Source organism: Hylobates moloch, unplaced genomic scaffold (genome assembly GCF_009828535.3).
Source record: "Hylobates moloch isolate HMO894 unplaced genomic scaffold, HMol_V3 SCAFFOLD_1, whole genome shotgun sequence".
In the NCBI taxonomy this organism is placed as follows: Eukaryota; Metazoa; Chordata; class Mammalia; order Primates; family Hylobatidae; genus Hylobates; species Hylobates moloch.
In genome coordinates, this window is record NW_026652276.1 from 99,788,562 (window position 1) to 99,801,828 (window position 13,267).

Below are 13,267 nucleotides of genomic sequence, written 5' to 3' on the forward strand. Positions count from 1 at the left end.
GGCCCATTCAGGGCCCCCCGCCCCGCCCCCAAGCAGCCACCCGGATCCAGCCCGCAGAGGGGACACACTGGGAAGCCGGGGGTGGATCTTGGGCAACCACCAAAGACCTCATTGTTTCCAGGTCCCCCCGCCCAGCACGTGGGCAGACGCCCCCCCACCCCCAATCCTCGCCTGCCCCTTCCCAGGACCCGAACCGCTGGCTCCCTTCTCCAGCCTCTGTCTCAATCCCTCCATCTCCCACGCTTTAAACCTCCCCAGTCTGCAAAAGATCTCAGGAGAGCCCCAAATGGCAGGCGCGACCCCTGCGTCTGAACACAAGCAACGAACGAGATGTCAACCTCCAAATTCAAGTTTCTTCAGAGTTTTTAATTATTATTATTATTTTAATAACAACCTGAATCCCAGAACTTCCAGATACTGTCCACGCTCCCTCCCCTGGGCAGAGGAGAGGAGGCACCTCAAGGGAACAGGGTGGGGGTGGGGTGTCTGCCAGGGAGCCTCTAACTCCCCCAAGCCGTCTACTGCTGGGGGTCCCATGAGGGAGGGTGGGGGTTGGTTCCCTCCCAGAGGGGGCTCCCTCTGACGCCCTGTCCTGAAGCCCTTCCTCCTCCATCAAGGCTGGGGATGATGAGGAGATGGGGCAGGGGCCGGGGGTCCAGGCCGTTACTGAGCCTTGAACTCCCACCCCGGGGACACGGGGACATTAAAGCTGCATAGGAAGAGGGGCAGGCAGCTGACACAAGGCCGGGCAGCCCCAAAGGCACATTGTAAGGGAAGGGAGGCTCAGACGGAGGGCCCATTGGGCGCGGGGGGCCCAAGCCGTGGGACCCCCGAGGAGGGCAGCTGAGCCAGCTGCTCGGGGCTGGCCAGGGCGCGCAGCAGCCCATTCTCCTGCTCCAGCGCAGCGTTCCGCTCCGCCAGGTCCCGGATCTGCTCCTTCAGCACCTCCACCTCCTCCCGGACCGCAAACATGAGATGGGACTTCACCAAGTCCTGGGGGCCCCGGGACAGGCACAGCGTCAACAGGGTAGGTGCCTCATCCCCTGCCCAGTGCCTTGAGGGCCGGGGTGGGAGAGAGTCCCCAGTGTCCAGAGGATGAGGGACAAAGCAGGGAAGGGACAGGGGAAAAGGACAAGGGACAGAGGCAGAGTCAGGGCTCAAAGACAGAGATGGGGACCAGCAGTCAGACTAGAGGCCGGGCAAAGTCAAGGGTGGAGGTGGTGGCAGGAGGGGGCAGAGGATGCCCAGGAGCCCAGCAGGGAGAGGGATGGAGGAGCTGGGAGTTGGTGTTCCCTGGTAAGGAAGAGGACAGGGCTGGGGCGGAGGGATGGCTTAAGGGGGCCGGGACCTCCTGGGACCAAGATGGCTTCTCTTACCATGGCTTGCTCGATTTTGTTGTCAATGCCAATCAGGCTTCCGGAGCCACTGGAGAGACACAGGAAGGTGAGGGGAGGAGAGGAGGAGCCTTCCCAGGTGCTGGTTTCTTGGACCACAGCCTCCCGCCCACACCCCCCGTACCTGTGACAGTAGAGAATGAGGGAGAGGAGGGTTTTGTCCATCCCCCTGCGGGTTGAGGGCCGCTGCCCAGGGCCTCCCAGGCCCCGGTGGGGCGGGGGCCCAGATGTCCCTCGTATGGGGGACGCACCCCGGGGAGAGCAAGGGGAAGAGGCACAGCCCCTTTTTCGGGGCGGCCCCGGAGCCATCCCTACCACTCGGGTCTCATAAGACGACACCAGGGACTTGACAGAGACCCCTGGCTGGGCCATGCCCAAGGGGAAAGGGTCCTTAGGCGCCCCCCCAACAGAGAGGGATGCAGTGAAGGGAATGCCTGGGGGGCTCAGAGCCCCCCGGGCAGAGCGGGGTCTGGCTAGTGCCAGGCGGGCAGAGAGGAGACAGTGCCTCGGGGGTGCTGGCCTGAAAGATATACACCCCCCCCCCCCAAGGGCAAGGCCTGGCTTCTATTGGCTCCTTGGGGACACGGGGGCCCCCCCCCCCTTCAGCTCCTCGGTGGGCGGGAATTCCCAGACGCGGTCAGTGCCAGTGTCCCCCTCTCACCCTGGCACCAATCCCAGAGTGGAGGGGAGGGGGCTGGCCAAGGAAGTCAGCTGGTGGCTGGGCCAGGGGAGGGGCATGGAGCAGAAGCCTGGGTCTGAGAGGGCAGTGAAGGCTGTGAAGGGAGAGGAAGGGCCTGGCCTTCGGAGGCCCCTCGCCACCTCTGACTCCATCCTGTCCCCTCCGTCCCTCAAGGCCTTGGGAAAGAGGGTGGAGGTGGTTGGGGTAGGGGGCGTTCTGACGTGCTTGTGGTCTTCCATAGATCATGAGCGCTCTCCCACCAAAAAACCCCACAAGGCTCACATCATGGGTGACCCCTGGGACCTGACCAGAGGGTCCCTGACTTTCCAGAGAAGACCAAAAATGGGAAAGGTTACCATGGCAACAGAAATAGCCCAAAGCCCTAGAAGACGAATACAGCGTAAAGGCCAGGCGCGGTGGCTCACACCTGTAATCCCAGCACTTTGGGAGGCCGAGGTGGGTGTATCACTTGAGGTCAGGAGTTTGAGATCAGCCTGGCCAACATGATGAAACCCCATCTCTACTGAAAATACAAAAATTAGCCAGGCATGGTAGAGGGTGCCAGTAATCCCAGCTACTCAGGAGGCTGAGGCAGGAGAATCGCTTGAACCCGGGAGGTGGAGGTTGCAGTGAGCCGAGATCGTGCTACTGCACTTCAGCCTGGACGACAGAGTGAGATCTTGTCTCAAAAAAAAGCCAGGTGTGGTGGCTCATGCCTGTAATTCCAGCACTTCGGGAGGCTGAGGCGAGTGGATCACCTGAGGTCAGAAGTTTGAGACCAGCCTGGCCAACATGGTGAAACCCTGGCTCTACTAAAAGTACAAAAAATTAGTCAGGCGTGGTGGGGGGTGCCTGTAATCCCAGCTACTCCGGAGGCTGAGGCAGGAGAATCGCTTGAACCCTGGAGGTGGAGGTTGCAGTGACCCGAGATCATGCCACTGCACTCCAGCCTGGGCAACAAGAGCAAAACTCTGTCTCAAAAAAAAAAAAAAAAAAAACCGCCTATGGGCTTGGGACCTGGGTCTAGGGTCTCAGAGGAAGTGAGGGCTTGAGGAGAGGAAGGGAGGTGAGCTTGGAGATGGGACATTGGGAAAAGGAGCAACAGGGCCACGAAGAGAGCTGGGAGTCCGGGGTGACAGGGTCTGGCTGCAGTCTGGGAAGTGGCCACCAGAGGGCGACTCAGGCCTGGCTCAACAACCCCCAGGGCTGGGCTCCAGGCTGGCTCCAGGACACCAGGCTCCTGGTCCCAGAACCTGGCTCTCCCTCAAGCCCCACTCTCACTGCCCAGGACCTACGCAGGCCCTTGTGCCGACCTTATCCTCCAAGGCTCCCTCTCCCACCCCTCAGGCCCCAGGCTCTTGCCCTGAGGCTCCCGACCCACCCTTGCACCAGTGCACTCTGGTGCTGTGGCAGGATCCCCAGTGTTGCCCTCCAGCCCCCAGCTGGGCCCCCCTCGGAGCAGGGGCCTCAAGGCGCTGCAGCCCACATCTCTGGGCTCCCTTGTAAGCCCTCCCTCCTGGCTGTCAGCTCAGACTTGCCTCCCTGCAGGGGGATCAGTACTCAATTCAAGGTGACCCCTGGATAAGGTCCTGCAGCCAGGAAGGGAGCACAAGGAGCTGGGAATTTTCCATTTCTCATCCCAGCTCTGGGTGCAGAAGGCAGTGACAGGTGGAGCAACCAAGAAGGTGACTAGGCCTGAGAGAGCAGGATGGGGTGGGTGGGGGAAGGGCATCTGGGACTCCTGGGGCAGTGGGAGAGGAGAAGTTGAAGGGTGGGGGTGGGCCTGCCAGCAGGAGGGTCAAAGTAATTTTCGAGCTATTTCAATCAGCAACACCTGGGTGGAGATGGAGCCACCACAGAAAACCCAATACTGCCACCACCCCATTAAACAGACTCACAGAGACCAAAGGGGTTGGATACACAGGGATAGGAATATGGGCCCTGCTGGGCAGAGACTCGGGGTAAAGATGTCAAGTAAGGTGTTCATTCTTGCCAGAGATAAAGGAATAATACAGCAATAAACGTTTGTCAGCCGGTAGGTGACTGTCTTCTGTTTGTCTAGTGCCTGAGAGTTTTTGCTTTTATTGCCCAGGCTAGAGTGCAATGGCGCGATTTTGGCTCACTGGAACCTCCACCTCTGGGTTCAAGTGATTCTCCTGCCTCAGCCTCCAGAGTAGCTGAGATTACAGGCATGCACCACCATGCCCAGCTAATTGTTGTATTTTTAGTAGAGATGGGGTTTCACCATGTTGGCCAGGCTGGTCTCGAACTCCTGACCTCGTGATCCACCCACCTCAGCCTCCCGAAGTCCTGGGATTACAGGTGTGAGCCACCATGCCCGGCCTCCATTGGAACATTCTAACACACACTTCAAGGCACCAGGGCTCTGGCAACGCAGGCCCTTCCCTTTAGGCCCCCAAAGCGAGGGGTTGTGGGCACTGTGCTAGAATTCTTTGACAGGGTCCGGGGGAGGAAAGTAGGGGCTGCTGAGACAGGATGGACCTCCACCACAAGCCCAAAAGCAAATTTGTGTGGATTAGAAAATGCCCCCTCTTCGAGATCCTTAATGCCATCTTCCGGAAAACTGTCGTGACTTCAAGCATTGACTGTGATTTCAAATATGAGCGGCACCCCCTGGAGTTGTGCAGTGTGTGACATGCACAGTGGGAGACTTAGCCCTGCAGGACTCTTGGTCCCGGGGCGGGGACAGCCCTAGAAGCTGGTCTTCCTCTTTGAGGGTCAAATAAAATGGCCTCAACATGAAGATGAGATAAAAAGCAGGACACCTGGGAGAAATGGGGAGCCTGGGATCTTGGGGACAGGGGTCAGCCCTGCACACTCTCCAGTGGGTTCAGGGGATCCCCCAGGACCTAGGCCTGGGGCCAAGAAAGTGTCATCCGGCTGCCCTGTCTCTACGCTCTCCCGGATCTGTGGTGTCTTTGGGGCGGGGCTGGGGAGGTCAGGGAGGGGGAAGGGGGGCTGGCTCCCCGCCCTGCTTGGGAGAGCTGTCCCTGACTGTCCTAGAGAGAAAGGACATCGTAGACCATTGCCGCCCCTCTTTGCTTGGGACACAGGCATCCCAGTAGGACAGTGGAGAAAGTGTGGCTTTGGGGTTGGACCCAGGATCCAACTGCATTCCAGCCACTTAAACTAGCTGGGTGGCTTTGGGCAAGTTTCTAAAACCCTCTTGGCTGGGTGAGGTGGCTCACACCTGTAATCCCAGCACTTTGGGAGGTCGAGGTGGGTGGATCACCTGAGGTCAGGAGTTTGAGATCAGCCTGGCCAACATGGTGAAACCCCGTTTCTACTAAAAATACAAAAATTAGCCAGGCATGGTGGCATGCACCTGTAGTCTCAGCTACTTGGGAGGCTGAGCCAGGAGAATCGCTTAAACCCTGGAGGTGGAGGTTGCAGTGAGCCAAGATCGTGCCACTGCATTCCAGCTTGGGAAACAGAGCAAGACTCCATCTAAAAAAGAAAAACAAAAAACAACAACAACAAAAAAGCTCCTTCTCTGAGTCTCAGATACTTCATCTGGCAAGTGGGAGAATGAAACTGCTTTTTAGGATTAGAAGGGATAAGGCAGTACCGGACCCAAGGGAGGCACTGGATAAATAAATGTACCTTTTCTTTCCCAAGTCCCTGGGATCCATTCCGTATAATGTCTGGATCCCCCAGGCCAGTCACTGCCCCCAACCCCATTCCTTCCATCCACTTCTTCACACCTTAACTACCTCCAGCCTGCCAGGAGGGGACAAGGATTTCCAGGCCTGGGGCGCGTGAGCTTTCTAGATTCACCTGCACCCTCTGTTCGCCCATCCCCAGATTCAGGTACTGGTCAGGCGTCCCCACCTCCCTCCCTGTGATCCAGGCACTGAACATCTCAGCCCACCTTCCCTCTTAAGAGGGAGGTCCCAGGCCACTGGCATCCTGTCCTGCCAGTTCTGTGCACACCAGACAGGAGAGGTGGGGTCTACATGTCCCATTCCTAGGTGGCAGGGGGTGGCCCAACCCAAACTCGCTGGCCTGGCAGGGTGGGGCTTGAGGGGCTGGGCTGGGACAGATCCCCAAGAGCCTTGGAGCACAGCAGGGTGAAGTGGTGGCTGGGAACCGGACTGGTCAGATTGGGGTGTGCAGGGAGGGGGTGGGACGGAGGGAGGCAGGGAGGGAGGGGACAGGGGAAAGACGGAGGCCTCAGGAGGTTGAATCCTCTAAGACAGAGACAGCAGGAGGCTGGGCTGTGAACTCAGCAGGGGTGGGGGAGGGATGGGGAGTCCTCTTGCCAGGGAACCTCCCAAGTGGGATAGGCAGAGGGTGGGAAACGCTGAGAATAGCAGTGATGGGGGCAGGTGACTCTCCAGGCCCTGCCCGACCTCACACCTCGCACATTCCTGAGAGTGGGAATGGGGCGTGCAGAAGCCACCCAGTCCTGCCCAGCCCCGCCCAGCACTGGCACCCTTGCCCTCCATCCCACCAGCTCCTGGCCACCCCTTTGCCATGTCCCTATCCACCCCGAGGCCGCAGGACCCTGTCAGTGGTGCGCTTGAGTCCCTGATCCCAGCGAGCGGCCCCCGATCTGGGGAGGACAGGAAGGAGCGACTCCCATCTGGAACAGGTCCCTCAGGCACCCACTCACCCACTCTCGAAGCCCCACCCCCAATTTCCTTCCAAGCAGGAAGTCCCTCCCCTTGAAAACCTCCCACGGGAAGTCCCACTCCTCCCTCCAGAAGAAAAGCGGTGACTCCTCAGCCCTTCTGCCCGGTTCCTATCAGTCCCCGGCCAGAAGCAGGCAGCCTGGCTATCTCTGACTCACGATTCTGGGCCTCCCTTTTCAGCTTCCTGGCTTTCTTAGGAACGGTGACATCTGGCTCTGAAAACCCACCCAACAGAGCACTGTCCCCTAAAGGGAGAACCCCAGAAAGTCGCTCTCTGCAGTGCCGCCCCTGCCCCTTGCCGTTCCTAGCTCTGACTCTGTTCCTAGCTGGCCCATCTTAGGGACTTGCTGTCTCGGTTCTAGAAATCCTAGGAGCCTAAAGTAGACCCACAGGTGCTGTTAGGGAGTCCCAGTCCTTTGTTAGGAGAGGAAGAGGGAGATGGAACTGGGAGGAAACTGATTTCCCTTCTTTTTCAGTTTGTTTTTTTTTTTTTTTTTTTGAGGGGGAATGTTGCTCTGTCACCCAGGCTGGAGTGCAGTGGTGCGATCTCGGCTTGCTGCACCCTCTGCCTCCTGGGTTCAAGCGATTCTCCTGCCTCAGCCTCCTGAGTAGCTGGGATTATAGGCACGTACCACCACGCCTGGCTAATTTTTGTATTTTTAGTACAGACAGGATTTCACCATGTTGGCAAGGCTGGCCTCGAACTCCTGACCTCAGGTGATCTGCCCGCTTCAGCCTCCTAAAGTGCTGGGATTACAGGCATGAGCCACCATGCCCAGCCTACTTCCTTTATATATATGTTTTTTTTCTTTCTTTTTCTTTTTAGAGATGAGGTCTTGCTACATTGCCAGGGCTTGGTCTTGAACTCCTGGCCTCAAGCAATTCTCCTGCCTGGGCCTCCCAAAGCACTATGAGTACAGGCGGGAGCCACTGCGCCCCGGCCTGATTTGCTATTCTGTCTAGAGCACGCATTTGCCAGTGGGTTCCTGGGGTTGGCCAGATGATCTCTAAATCTGCAAGAGCTCTGGAATCTAAAAACAATGACTCCCTTCAGACTCTAAAAAAGTCTGTGACCTGACAGTTCTGAGCCAGGGAGTCCCACCCAGCCCTCTCCACAGAGACGGAGTGGGTCCGAAATCAACTGTGTGCAGTCACCCCACGAAGCCCACCTACCTATCATCGTCGCTGTCTAGGTGACCACTGATGGCCAACATGGAGTGGGCCAGGCTGAATTTCTGAGCTGCTACTGCTCCGAAGGGGTCTGGAGATTTGTGAACCAGGCTGGCATCGTGGGCGAAGTAGAGGGCCGGGGAGCTGGGGCGAGATTCGAGTGGGGGCACCTGGAGGCGGAGAGGTAGGAACCATCACATGAAAAGAGAAAAGAAAGGAACCAGCTGCCTTAAAACTTGCCTATTAGCCTTCCTCCCTCTCCACCTCCCCACTCTCTTTCGAGGACCCAGGAGTCCTGTCCCCGCAATCCTTCCCTCCTCCAGCTCTGGAGAAGGCATTAGGCAGGTACTAGAAGCAAGAAATAGGTCAAACTGAGGAACGGGAGGAGTGGTGTATGGGACATTAGAGAGAGTCTCCCAAGTGGGAGGAGGGGGTGACTCATGGAGGAACCTAGAATAGACTCCAATGCCCCTGCTCCCACTGGGCCAGGACCCCTAATCAGAGGCTACGCAGGGTGTTTGCCTTCTTTTATGTTTTATTTTTATTTTTTTGAGACAGTCTCACTCTCAATTTATTTATTTATTTTTTTGAGACAGTCTCAGTCACCCAGGCTGGAGTGCAGTGGCACAATCATGGCTCACTGCAGCCTTGAATTCCTGGGCTTAAGCAATCCTCCAGCCTCAGCCACCCAAGTAGCTGGGACTACAGGCATGCATCACCATAACTGGCTAATTTTTTATTTTTTGTTAACACAGGGTCTCAGTATGTTGTCCCGGCTGGTCTCAAACTCCTGGGCTCAAGTGATCCTCCTGCCTCAGCCTCCCAAAGTGCTGGGAGAATGAGCCACCTCTCCCAGCCTGTGCCTTTACTGGAGTCTCGCTCCGTCGCCCATGCTGGAGTGCGGTGACGTGATCTTGGCTCACTGCAACCTATGCCTTCCAGGTTAAACTGATTCTCCCGCCTCAGCCTCCTGAGTAGCCGGGACTGCTGGCACCTGCCATCACACCTGGCTAATTTTTGTATTTTTAATAGAGACGACGGGGTTTCACCATATTGGCCAGGCTGGTCTTGAACTCCTGACCTCAAGTGATCTGCCCGCCTGGACCTCCCAAAATGCTGGGATTATAGGCGTGAGCCACTGCACCCAGTCTGCCTTCTTAAAATGACTCCAGTGTCACCTCTTAGAGAGGCATTTCCCCATTATTCACTGGTCCACTGAACTGTTTCATTTTTTTATAGCACCTAACATTATCTGAAATTAAAGTATTTATTGTGTCTCTCCCCTGCTAGAAGGTCAGTTTGCTCAGTAGCTATTTGTAGAATGAATGGATCCTCAGAAACTGCTCCTCCATCCCCTCACCCACCCCCCACTCTCGCTTCCCCTCTCAAACTCAGGTGGAATTCTGCTGCTGCGCTCTGCCCTGGGGTTGGGGGGGTGCTGGTTGTGGAGCTGGGGGAGGCGGAGCCTGGGCGTGGACCTGCATAGCCCAACAGGCCTTGGGGGCGGCAGCAAAAAGGGCGGGGGCGACAGGAACATGACAAGACGCCTCTGTGAGGCCCCGGGAGGCCCCAGCTTCTCAGAAAAGCCAAGAACAGAGAGTCCAGGGTGGTTAAGGGACACAGCAGAGGAAGGGGGCCCAGGTGGTGTCCCCTGGCCCTTCTCCACCACTCCCCTCTGTTAAGAGGGAGAAGAGGCATGAGGGGACGTGGAAGGGAGACAGACTTTTGGGCAGGGAAATAGTAAAACAGATGCGTGCAAACAGAAGACAGTCAGGAGGTGGGGGAAGGCTGGGGAGCAGGGGGCACTGGAGAGAGAGAGGCAGGGTCTGTGGCCCCAAGAGAAGCTCAGGCTGGGCTTAAGGACAGAGAGCAGGGAAGCTGGAGGCCAAGGGGGTTTGCTTTGGAAGAGTCTGGGGACAGGCCAGGAAGAGAAACAGCATCTTCTCCCCTGGGGTGGGTGCTGAATGCAAGAGTTCAAGTAGAGTTGGGGGAGGAGGGGTAGGAGGGGGCGTCACGAGAGATGTGAGCTTGAGGCCAGGAGGGGGTTGGGGGGAGCCAGTCCTGACCGGTCCTGACAGGACCCAGACATCCAGTCCCAGGTTATTTTTATACTGTGGTTTGTGCCCAAGGCCAGGAAGGGGAAAGAGTTCGCATCCTCACACTCCCTGCCTTTCCCCAGACCTCCGAGGTGTTATATTCTCCCACAGGACAGAAGTATCCAACCCTCTGTCTCTGGCTGCTCACCCCCACCACGGGGACCCAGGCATCCTGCCCCCACAGCCTGGACTTGTTCCTCTTTTGGAGACAGGAAGGAGAAAGAGTATGGGACTGAACTCCCTTCTGGGGCTCTTCTCTCCCACTCCACGGTGCTCACCCTCGAGTTACCAATCACAGAGAGGCTCAGATGGAGGGAGTTGAGCCAGACAACTGGGGGGTGAAAAGGATCAACCAGCAAGCCCCCTCCCCGTCCCTGAGAGGTGTTCCCCCCACCCAGTTTCTCAGTGACACTTGGCTTACAGCAAAGCTGGAGGCAGGACTGAGATGGGTGGCTGGGGGAAAAGAAAGACCCCCACATTCAGGATGGGGCTGCAGTGCAGAGACTGGCAGCGCGCGAAGCCTTTTACCTTTCCTCCCCAAATCCTGGCAGCTCCTCCCCCAGGGACCCAGCTACCCAGCTACCCAGCTGGGGCCTCCACCCTCATCACCTAGAGGCAGAGGGGCTGAGACCAAGACAGAAGAAGGCCTGGTGAGGGGGGCCACATATGCTACAGGCTACATGAAGACCAAGACAGAGAATCAGAGGCCAGGGAGAAAGAGAGAGGGTACAGAAAAACAGGAAGGAGGCTGAGACAGAAAATGAAGGAGGAGGAAGGGGCTTCAGAGTGACCTGGCAGGCACAGAGAAGAGGGCTGTCTGATCTTATAAACAAGTGATGGAGAAGGAGGAGGAGGAGGGGGATGAGGGGGAGGAGGAGGAGGGAGGCCCAAGATAGAGGTTAGGCCAGGGCTGATGGGCGAGCCCTAGAACCCAGGTCTTACCTGCCCCATCTCCTCTGGAGCACCCAACTCCATCCGCAGCCGCATGTCTACAGCTTTCTTCCGGGACAGTGGAGGGGTCCTGGCCCCTGAGCCCCCAGCCTCCGCTTCCACCCTCAGAGAGGGCAGGGGCGTGGCAGCCCGGGATGTGCCCGCACTCTCACCGGTCCCAGGCTCTTGGGGGCGCTGCTGGGGTGGGGAGGCCGACAGTGGGGGTGTCTCTGCCTTGGCTTTGCCGGGCACCACCAGCTGGCCCAGTCCCCCAGTGAAGGAGCGGGCCTGAGGTCCAGGAGAGGTGGGGGGTGGACGGAGCCAGGAGGTGGGGCCCTGAGACAGACCTGACTGTGGGGTGGGGGCACCCAGGCCGAGGCTGGCCAGCTCCAACCTGGAATCCAAAGATCTGCCCCCGGCGCCCCCTGAGGCCCCTCGAATTCCCTCCAGGAGTCGGCCGAAGCTGTGGGGCTCCAGGTCTCGCTCATAAACATCCACACACGTCCAGCGACCGCGGCGATAAGGCTCTCCCAGGCCGTGGGGCAGCTTCACCACCCGGAAACGGGAGGAAGGGGCCCCAGGTGGTGGGGAGCCATTCCGGGGGGTGCCCTTGCCCCCCGGATCGGGGCTGGGCTCCCCATTGGGCAGGCGGGGCGGGGGCCCGGTTGGGGGCTGTGGGGTAGGGGGATCCGAAGCCCCTGGGCTCCCTGGGCCCTCATAGTCCGTGGTGACGCTGGTGATTTGGAAACTACTCTTCTTCTTGCCCCCGCTCATGGTCCCTGGGGCTCAGGGCTGGGCCAAGGTTGGGGGTGGGTTGGGGCTCCTTGAAGGGGCTCAGGCACCCCTGGAACAAGGGGGCCACATGGCGGGGGCATCCGGGCCCCTGGGGACGTCTGGGTCCGACATGGCAGGAGGGCCTGGCGGGAACCGGGGGTGCCTGCTGGATGAGGGGAGAAGAGGAGAGGGGAGGTGGCAGGAGGGGGGAGCAGGGGCAGGTTTTTCCTGCTGCTGTTGCTGCTGAACTCCAGAGCTGAGTTTGCAAACTGGAAAAAGAGGGAGAGAGAGAGAGTCTGTGTGTGTCTCTGTGTGTGTGTGAAACCAGTGGGCAGGCCACCTCCGGGGCTTCCTCTCCGGGGAGCAGAGTGGGGGAAGGGGAAACCGTCAGAGACCGAGAGACAGGCAAGAGATGACAGAGACCAAGGCAGAGGGGACCGGATCCAAGAAGGCGCTCAGAGTAGAAAGAGGCTTAGACAAGTCCCAGAGTTGGGCATTTCTCGCCTGGGATTCTGACTCAGGGGGCCCTTATTGTCCCAAGAGCTCGGACTCCAGGGCCTGGGAGAACCAGGGTGAAGCAGCTCCCCAGCCTGGCCCGGCCACTCAGAGAGACCTCTCCTGGGCCTCGAGCCCCCACCCTCACCCCAGCTCCCACATCTCTGGGGCAGGCCCTGCCCCGCTACCCCCCAGCGCCCCACCCAGCCTTGAACCCTACCTCTGGGGCCTCGGCCACTGATCTGAGCCTGAGGGTCCTGGCGCCTAAGAGGTCTGGCTGTTCGTTCCCTGGGGCCTCCTGGCCACGGGCAGTGGCGGGGCACGCAGGCGGCGATCAGAGGCTGCCCCGTCCTCTCCGGGGGCTGCAGCTCATCTTGCGAGGCATCTCCGAGGAAAGTTTGCTCTCCAGAAAAGAAGGAACCCGCGCCTCCTCCGAGGAGCCTAGGAGCGGCCTCTGAAGCCCCAAGGGTCTGGAGACTGATGTGGGAGGGGGCGGCCGAGCCCCCCGCTGCTCCCGGTGGCAGCCAGCGAGTGGGTGTCTCGAGTCTCCTCCCGCGTGGCCCTGCTGGGTCCGTGTCTCCGCTCCTCGGCTCCCCTGGGTCTCTGCCTCTCCGTCTTTCTCTTTCTGGGCTGTTGACAACCCCCACACCAGGAAGTCCTGCCTCCTCGGGCCTGCTGACTGCTCCTCTCCTCCTCCTCCTCCTTCCCCTCTTCCTCCCCTTTCTCCTCCCTCCCTCCCTCCTGGGGCTTCCCGCCAGCTGGCCCGGGGCCAGGCCTGCCACAGCCGCTGCTGTTGCAGTTGCTGCAGCCACTGCTTAGGCTGCTGCTCCTGGGGGCCCCAAACAGACTCCCTTAACCCCACACCTGCCGGGCCTCAGCCCCAGTCTTGCAGGAAGGGGCTGCAGAGGGCGGGGCTCGGGGAGAAAGGGGAGGAGCTTACAGGGAGGCGAGGGATTCCCTTACTTGTAGTCAATTGCTGCCATTGGCCTAGAGACACACAGAAGAGACGGAAGGCACGGGCCGGGAGGTGTGCTGGATGCCCACCCAGAAGTTCCCAGTCTCTGCTGTGGGGCG

General features: G+C 59.2%; 1 protein-coding gene across 1 annotated transcript; it reads right to left on the reverse strand.

Annotated features, from left to right (window-relative positions):
- Positions 1–345: 345 nt before the first annotated feature.
- TSC22D4 (TSC22 domain family member 4) lies at positions 346–12,894 on the reverse strand. Its single transcript, XM_032756074.2, has 5 exons — positions 12,414–12,894; positions 10,937–11,967; positions 7,902–8,068; positions 1,377–1,425; positions 346–993 (listed from the first exon to the last, which is right to left on the reverse strand). The coding sequence occupies exons 2-5, from the start codon at positions 11,696–11,698 to the stop codon at positions 784–786; spliced, it is 1,188 nt and encodes a 395-aa protein (XP_032611965.1). The 5' UTR covers positions 11,699–11,967; positions 12,414–12,894; the 3' UTR covers positions 346–783.
- Positions 12,895–13,267: the final 373 nt, after the last annotated feature.